The sequence below is a fragment of the Dendronephthya gigantea genome, unplaced genomic scaffold, assembly GCF_004324835.1.
Source record: "Dendronephthya gigantea isolate DGI-Jeju-01 unplaced genomic scaffold, DenGig_1.0 000099F, whole genome shotgun sequence".
Taxonomy (NCBI): Eukaryota; Metazoa; Cnidaria; class Anthozoa; order Malacalcyonacea; family Nephtheidae; genus Dendronephthya; species Dendronephthya gigantea.
Window position 1 is genome coordinate 471,072 of NW_021163109.1, and position 9,585 is coordinate 480,656.

Sequence of the window (9,585 nt, forward strand, 5' to 3'; positions counted from 1 at the left end):
AATGAACATATTATTAAAGTGTCGGCCCAATGTACGTCTGCCCTAGGACAAATCAACCGAGTTAAGCATGTCTTTGATAGAGAATTACTTATTACAATCATTAACTCACTGGTGTTTAGTAAACTTTTTTACTGTTCATCCGTCTGGTCCACGACATCTGAGGGAAACATTAAGAAACTTCAATTGGTACAGAATTTTGCGGCGCGTATCATCGGTGGACTCCAGAAGTATGATCACGTGACCCCAATTCTAAAGGAGTTGCAATGGATCCCAGTAAAGAAGCGTTTATTTTCCCGGGACGCATGCGCAGTGCTCGCGTTCAAGTGTATGAACGGATTGGCACCGGCCCAATTACTTGAGCTCTCTATTTACCACAAGAGAATCTGTCAGCAGAAGGACAACTAGACAATCTGACCAGCTAAATTTGCCACTTTTTACAAGTGCAAAAGGACAGAAATCCTTTAAGTATCGTATAGCAAAACTATGGAATGAGTTACCTTCTGATATTAGACTATGTGAATCAATTAGTGTTTTTAAATCCAACTTGAAGAAAGAGTTATTGAGACAGTTCCGCATAGACCAATGAAAATGTATATAATTTTATATGTATATAACTATATAATTACTAGATTGAAGAAAGATTTATTAAGATAATTTTAATCGACCATCAATAACAATTTGACGCATGCCCAGTTTTAAATAAACAATGTAAATATAGTTTTTTTAAATATAGTAGCATAGTAGTTCTAATTTTACTAACTTCCTATAGTAGTTCTAAGCTTATATATTTTGTAATTATCGTAGTATATTGATTCTGAAAAGCCCTTTTCAGGGATGATCAATTATATATTCATTCATTCATTCATTCAATAATTATAGGCCTTTTACGATGGGGTTCAGCTCTGTCATCTGTGTCTCAATACATCACACACTGTCGTTGAAACACTCCGGTTCGAAGGAGACATCTACGAAGATGTGACGACAGTGTACGAAGGTCAACGAAAATCCACGACTAGTTGACTTTGCAGCGGAAGGACTGGGAAATGATTCGTGATTTAAGACAAATAACGCAAATCACAGGCCACGAAAATACCCTTGCGACCCTCCCCTGCTTTTAAGCAAAGCGGTATCGCAACTCAAAGTTGCTTGATATTTAATTATCGTTTCTGGGCAGCTGACTAATAGCAAGTGCAGGAGTATTGCTTCAACCAAGATATTTTCATATTTGCATAATATACTTTTCATGTAGTGATTAGCTTTTACTTGAATGAGCTATAAAAGTTTTCAGCATTGTCTAATTGCATTCCTGGACCCCTGGTTATATTGATAGATAATAATTTTTTATTAATTCCTCCATGGGCTCTATTATTCCTGATTAGCCTAATAAATACAGCCTTCTTGGAGGTTGATACCATAAACGAAAGGTATAAAAGTGGCTGTGGATTAAAGACACACAGCTCATTCAATGCATGTTGATATTTAATTATTTCTTTCATAAAAATAACAATTGGTATAAAAACACCAGTCAACAACAAAATCAGTTAGCATGGTAATTAAGAATAACAATGCACGTGCACATGCAATCATAACAATGTGTATTATGATTGTGCTGTATTCATCTCAGTTCAATGTTCCAACAATTTGCCTGACAACCATCTCTTGATTTATTTTATATTAATCCTGAAAAATAATAATGGAAAGATGATCAAGATTTATTTACAAGGTGCAAGAAGCTAAAGTTATAAGCCAGGATAATTGATAAATTGACTTTGGATTTGACAAGGCAAACAAGATAATATATCTATATAGGCTTTAACAACAACTAAAAGAGGTTGAAATTTTACACTGTTTGAAGCAAAAATCTAATTACTTACTAAAAATCTTACTATCAACACCCAATCTACACTTCTGTCAGTAAGATCATGTTAATAATTTATTGATGTTGACGGGATCAAAACAGAGTGACAAGTAGACTCACTGACACTGGGGGAATGCTTTACCTATTAACATTGATGTTTGCTATGATGAAAACAACATAGAGCAAACTCAAATGATTGACACTGCCAGGAATTTCATCCCTTCCCCACACAAGTTTAGAAAAATTGATAAAGTTTGGGTGTATAAACATTGCACTGTAATGTGCCAAACGTCAAAAATTTTATATTAATTTTGCAGTTTTGACCATAGGTTTTGATGAAGTTTTGGTAATCAGTTTATAAGACAAAATACAAAATTGTTTTAAAAACGGCTTACCTCTATGCTATAAAACAACAGCTAGAAAAGAAAGAAAATCACTCTCCGGATAAGTGAGTTAAGCCATTCGCAACGTCAAAAGTAGAGCGCGAAGTTATTTCTCCTCTCAAATTGCTGAACAGGTTAGCAAACTGTTTATGTTAGTAAACTGCGAACTAAGGTTTTCCCCCGTGATGTTTGCTCTATTATAGTAAATTGTTTCGGTTTTTTCTTAAAAAACGTCTCATTGTTTACAACATTAAATTTCATATGGCTACTCAAACATGAATAACTCGCTTCCATGACATAATTCCTCGCTACACTTTGAGTTACTCTTCTTCTATAGTTACGATATATACTATGGTGAAAAAGAAATAATTTCAACCTGTACCGGAGAGAGATTTTAAACGAAAACGAAGAATAAAATGCACTTTTGTAATTTATTTTCCTTGAAAAAAACTGACTTCAATCAGATACGATTTATTTGTCAATTCGGTATAAAGAATATGCCTTAGAGCATGTTCAAGCATAGCATGTTTGAAGCAATAACTGTACATCAAAGTAACTTACCCAGCCGCAAAACGTGATACTCTTGAGTGGTAATGAAGCCAGTCAATTGTAATAATATTGAAAATGGTAATAATATCAAGACACTAAGGAAGACCTTGATGTTTCTAAAATAGTTCATAAAATTGTTTCGATGTTTCAACAAGCATGCATATAGTAGCTACATTTGATTGTATCTTAATTTTTAGATCACGATTTACATTTACTTATTATTTCATTTCATGCCCTGAGCATGTCACGGGGGCGGGGGGGGGGGGAGGGAGGGTAATTAGTTCAAATGAAATTGGATGGTGTCGAGAATATATGAGAAAATCATTGCTTCTGGGACCTCCAGACCGGTAATTATAGTTATACAGACGTGTAAGTTTGTAACCGATTATGTATTTCCATATATCAAAGCTATTATAATACAGGAGGAAAATTTGGAAATGGAATATTTTAATCATAAGTTATTACACGCAAATTTAAATTCTAAAAATCCTAGAGAACTCTGAAGATAAGCAGCTTAGTTCATGTTTGATGATAAAGTGGTCAATGTACCTCACTGAATTTTTGTTCAACAAAAAATTACAGTATGTCATGCAATATGTCCTTTTAGGTTTGATTTACTTTAATTTTCCGGTGTACTCAAAATCTTATCAAAAACGCATGACGAATTGCCAAAATTCCCAAGCCGATTACAAAACCAATACAATATTACAACAAAGAACAACCATAAAATTCGGCTCTCATCGAGATATGATCACACCAGGCCGTTGGATGAATGCGAATAAACCGAGCAGAAATATGAGGAATCACCGTGTTATGGACAATGGAATTTCTGTCTGTGTTACCTTGGAATTCCTTGAAAAAAATATTAAGAAAAAATTAGGCTTTTGCAAGACGTAATAAGTTTAGGTAACCAATTATATACCCCTGTCTTCATCAAGGGTCATCTGATTGATCACGATACTAGATTAACGTGTCGAAACGTTTGCTCGTGAATGTAATTTTTATGTGGTGATTACTTTCATCAATTAAACCAGAGTAGCAATAATTGGGATGGATTACAAACCTGGTTGCCGTGAACCATTATAACCCCAAATCATATAGTTAATTGAACAAACAATATTGTTTGTCATTAACATGATAAAATCGTAAAATTTTAGCAGCACCTCACCGAGATCTTTTAGGACAACTTTTCATGCAAAACAAAAAATGCGAAACAAAACAGTCCTGATAGATTTTACATCCAATATTTTGTATTCTCACTAATATTTTCGTTCAGCTTTCATGCCTTTCTTAGTTTCTTCAGAGCGGTTTAGTTGTATGCAAATCCCCATTTTTAATTGAATAATTTTACTGCAGTACAATTAACAAAATAACTGTACCCTCTGAACGAATCACCATGCAATACACAATCAGTAATTTTATAATGCCAATATTATTAAGGAAGTTAAAAAACGAAGCATATTAATTTTGTAATAATCTCACAAATTACCTGAGAAACTAAATTGTAAAATTAAAACTTGTGCGTCTTTGCTGCAGTTGCTTTACGTTAAGGGTAGAAAATCGCTTTTCTAAATTATGAAGAATACTCCTACAGGTACCAGTATCAGACAAGTTAGCCTTTTTGCACCTAATCGCTTATTTTCATTTGAATAAAAGCGTCGCTTTTATAGGAATGAGTGTTAATATCTCTGACTGGTATATTTGGCAAAAAAATAACAAGTTGTTCTTTAGTTTGAAAATAAAAGTTAAAATTTCGGAGACTCTTTTTTGCCATAGTGGCTTATACCAGTACACCTATCTATAAGCAAAACGTTCAAACTTGTGCCCTGTTACTGCCTTCCCAGAAAGGCACACTTTCTTCTCTTGCAAGTTCAATTGCAAATTTTGGGTAAATATATAATGTTAGAATTTGCCAAATATTGGTATATTGGGGCTAGATCCTCAGATTAACTGCGCTATAGCCCATGATGAATCAAATATAGGTTGATTTTCTGCTATTCGTAATTTGTTCTGCAAAATTAAACATAATATTATCGCCATTTTATGAATTACACAGGTGTGTTGAAAGGCAAACTTGCATGGTCACCGCGTTGACCAATACCTCAACCAATAAAATGGATTCAGTTTGCCTCTGCTTTTAGATCACTCTTGAATCTGTTGTAGTTTTATACTTTTTCTGAATCTCCGAAAGTTAATAATATATGTATAAGTTCTACATCCCACGTGTTCTGCATTCCCTTACAAAACGTAGGTTACGACTTAAGAAAAAAACGATATATTTACAACAAGATATTAAGAAAATGCATACCTTTTTCACCCCCCCTTGCGAAAAATTCTGGAAATTTTCGCCATCTTTGCTGAATGAAATTGTGTAACTCTTTACATATTGACGTTCGTCCTGTCGTCCTTGAGTGCTGATCCCAGTCACCAGAGTAGATCTTTGGAAATCAACCTGAAGCCACTGATTAACATCCTTGTGCTGTGATGTCCACGCCCCTCTTATTCCATCCCGCGGTGTAAAATTTAATCTTCCCCTTGCCGCCTTATGATTATTATCACGCTCGCTTGATGCTGTGATTTGTTCATCATTAATATCACGGCTTTCCATTCCAAGAGCCTTAGGCACTGAATTTTAGGAAAATTAGCTGTTAGTGGTTTTAAAAATATCATAAATAAAAAAATATGGCGTTTTAAGTGATTTACTTAAGTGAAAAGTTTACAATCTTTATCAAATTTGCATGGCTGTCCAAATTTCATGAGGTACTTCATGTGAAAAGGAATAAATACACCATTATGCATGCATATATTAAGGCCTTGTTACATGGTGCAATTTTTATTGCAACTTACAATGCAATCCTTCTTTTCAGAGATGTAAATTTGGCAACTACAGAATTTTTGTTTTTATTACAGTCCATAGCGTTTCTTACACCTACATTTTCAGGACTCAGAATTGCATTGCAAGAAAAATTGCACTGTGTAACATGGCCTTTATTGAGAAATTTTAGGGTACAGGAAATGAAAATGACTTTTTGTGGTGTTAAATAGAGCATTAAATTTGGTATTAAGTATTAAATAACTACAGATACTCTTCAGCCCTGGGTAGTATTACCTTTTTCGCAAAAGTGTCCTTCGTAACATTCGAGACATTGACATGAAAATCGTTTTTCTGGATGCCAGATCACGGTTCCACCATTTTGACATTCATACATTTCTCCCCGGCAGTAGGCCTCAAACGTAATGAATATAAAGTTATTACTATGGTAAAAAGTAGCATGAAGAATGAATATCTCTATCTCTTATAAATTTTTTTATGCAATGGAAGCGATAGTTAAGTTAAAATCGTTCTTACAAAGTCACTCCTATCGACTTTAGCTTCATGAAACGTCCACACTTGCTCTTCCTTGGTAAAGTAGCGGACATCAAATTTATGCTCTGTTGTGTTGGTTATCTGACAGTTCAGCTCCTTTTTATCGACTTTCTTTTTGTAATTATACGCAACACAAAAACGATTTTCTGCGCATCGTAGTTCACAAAACACATCCATTTCTTCAGTGAATTCAGCAATAATGTTGGTCCTCAAACGTGATCCTAAAGCGCATGTGCGGAAACTAAGTTAAAAAGTGGACTTTTCTTATCATCTCCATTAAAGGATCTTTTACAACTTATATATCGATAAGAAATTTCCAAAAATATTTTCAACAAATCTTTCAAAAATCGTTTCAAGATCATTTGTGAGAGAGCATGCTATGTTGGCAGAGTTTAGTGTCTTCCATTACTGCAATAGCAAACTCTTAACTGTTATCATGCATCATATTTATTTGATACATATAAATGTACTTTCATTTTGTATAACTTTTTCTTCGAATCATGCTGCGTCCTCGTGAGTCATTTCCTAAACAACAACTGGTATCTAATTCATTGTTTTAAAATGGATGTATTTAGAGAATGCTAAATCTCACAAAGACAAAAAAGCTTTGATATATTATTATTTTATCATTCCTACTGTTCATATAATAATATTATTTGATCTCTCTAATTTTTCTGTTCAACATTATTATAAGGTATATGGCGTGTATTCTTTAAAATTACAAAACACGAAATTAGGTATTTATTATAACATAAACATTTATTACCTTTTAGCCCCACTTAAAATCGTATAAAAATCATTTCGACTCACCATGGCAAATTTCTGAATTTTGAGATCAAGAAACAGTCAAATATGCGAGTTGGAACGAAAATAACTGGGAAAACATCAGCAATTTGAAAGAGATCAGCTTTCATGCTTCCAAAGCGATGGATTTCGTTTCGTGTTTAATAAACAATATAGGTTCATAAAGACTAGCATTTTTTTATGTAACCGACATGCAGCTGGGGGTGAGATTAATTAAAGTGCAATATAAATAACGTGTTGTTTATAATTATACATGCATGATAATAAATTCGATTTATCACCGTCACTGTCACTGTCATATAATTATTTTAAAATGAATGAGATAATGGCTCGTGCACGGTGCAGCATTACCAGAAATTTGCGACATGATAATTTGCATGTATACTAATTTGCATTTAACTTTCAGCATAATGGCCTTCAACATTTACTATAAAATATATATAGTAAATATACAAAACTTAAAAATGCCGTTGACCTAGACCTTGCCTACTGTTTGCCGACCTCTAGATCGGTCGAGCAGCTGTTTAGAAACGTTTTGGTGGCCGAATTTTTTTGCTTGGGCATTTCTGTAATCTGCCAAATTTAAAAATATATTGCTTAAAGTTTTGTCCGTGTTCTGTCAACGAACTTATAAAATCGCTCACATTGATTCGAATATTTCGATTCAGGTAGTTGATGAATTGACGTGTAATATACCAAAAAAAGTTGTTAAAGATATTGTCTTTCGTATTTGTGTATAAACTTTTCTGTACGGCTCAGATTTTCACTGCAATCACTTTAAAAAATATTATCAGTCTTATCAGGAACTTGAACAATACGAAGGCTATATACACATTTGTTCACAATCAGTTGGCCGAACGTAGAAATACCTAAGGTAAGTAATTCGATCATTAAAACGTTGGGAAACGGCATTTCTATTGACCCAGAGGTCGGCAAACAGTGGGCAAGGTCTAGGGCAACGACATTTTAAGGTTTTGTATATTTACTATATGTATTTAATAGTAAAAGTTGAAGGCCATTATGCTGAAAGTTAAATGCAAATTAGTATAAATGCAAATTATCATGTCGCAAATTTCTGGTAATGGGCGTGTTCTCGTCGCATTTTTTCGACTTTTAGGCCTCTTTTAAACGTTCCGAGTCTCATCTGTCGAACGCAATAACAAAAATAGTATCAGTTGTGGGGTCTCATTGTGCGCTCTGCGTGAAGATATTATTTCGAACTCAATTATTTATTTCAGTTTTTTTGCGTGTTAGTGAGCTTAATTTACTTTCTGCTCAGGTACTAGCTGCAACAAGTTAACAAATTTTAGACTTGTTGACACTGTCTACATCGAATAGCAGCCATAAAATTTGACTCGAGATAAGACCATACCAACACATTGGATGGATGCGAATGAACCGAGCAGAAATATTAGAAAAAACCAAGCGACTCATATACTCATGTTTACATGCCGTAAAAACAATAGAATCTAAAAAAATCAGTCATGCAAGTTGTACTAAAGATGCTGTTACACTATGCAATTTTCTTTGCAACTTGCATGCAATGCAGTTATAATTGAAGGATGTTAACATGTAAAGAATGCTTGAAAATAAAATGCTAAGAAAACGTTTTTGTAATTATTTACCCACAGTAATTTTAAAATGGACAAAAGGAGCCGTAACTCGTAAGTTATTTTAGTTTCTGAGATGAGTTAAAACTGGTCTCTCAACATTGTTCAAATAAATTAAGGTTGTGTCGTAATTTTCCAAGTAACCCTTGACCCTACCAGCCCAATTTAACTTGCAGGACTTATGTCTTGCAATCTTACGCTTTTTGTCGCAAAGCTCAATACGAGCTGTAATGCGTGATCTCATGAGTCAAATTGCGCCCTTAAAATTTATTTTAAACTCTCAAAACGCTCTGTATTAATATTATCATTCAACATTTCGACAAAATTGCAATTTTCAGACTTAACTTCCAGTTACTCAACTTAGTTTAGAAAACCTTATCATCAGAAAATCTAATATAGCTATAATAATAAAGAATGACATTTTAAGTTCTATTTTGGCTTACCATGATGAATTGCGACATAATGTGAAGCAGTGAGAAACACAAATTGCAGCTGCCAAAACATGGAAGATTGTAAAAACATCCGAATTATATAAAGTTTCCTCATTTCTCAATTGCTGATGAATTCCTTTTTTGCCCTTTACAGAATATATTGTTTCCTCAAACATGCAGCAGCGAGAGAAAGAGTAAATGAAATTCAATCTCCCAATGGCCCGATTAAATAGTTAAACTGATGATGAATTTTCAACTTACCGCTGTCACTCATGCAGTCTTTTGTGTTTAAGCTTTTTGTTAAGCTATATTAAGCTAAGCTATCACAACCCGTAGTCATTATTATTAGCGGGTTTCCGATTCACGAAGTGGCCAGTTCGACGACGCACTTGCAAAACAAATTAGAAACTCCACGCGAGACAATAGGTGTCCATAATTTGTGGTCCATGACATGCAGCTTTGTCATTCTTACGACGCCTTCAAAATGAGACATTTTCGATCACGCCCTCACGATGACACGAAAGCAGCTGCAACGTGATTGCTGTTGGATAGTTTATGTGTAACTTTTTATGGACATTTTACT

The 9,585-nt window shown here is 34.0% G+C and overlaps 1 protein-coding gene across 1 annotated transcript; it reads right to left on the reverse strand.

Moving 5' to 3' along the window:
• Positions 1–3,495: 3,495 nt before the first annotated feature.
• Positions 3,496–6,334, reverse strand: LOC114534378 (EGF-like repeat and discoidin I-like domain-containing protein 3). The gene is made up of 4 exons (XM_028555819.1): positions 6,140–6,334; positions 5,900–6,017; positions 5,099–5,415; positions 3,496–3,642 (listed from the first exon to the last, which is right to left on the reverse strand). The coding sequence occupies exons 1-4, from the start codon at positions 6,332–6,334 to the stop codon at positions 3,496–3,498; spliced, it is 777 nt and encodes a 258-aa protein (XP_028411620.1).
• Positions 6,335–9,585: the final 3,251 nt, after the last annotated feature.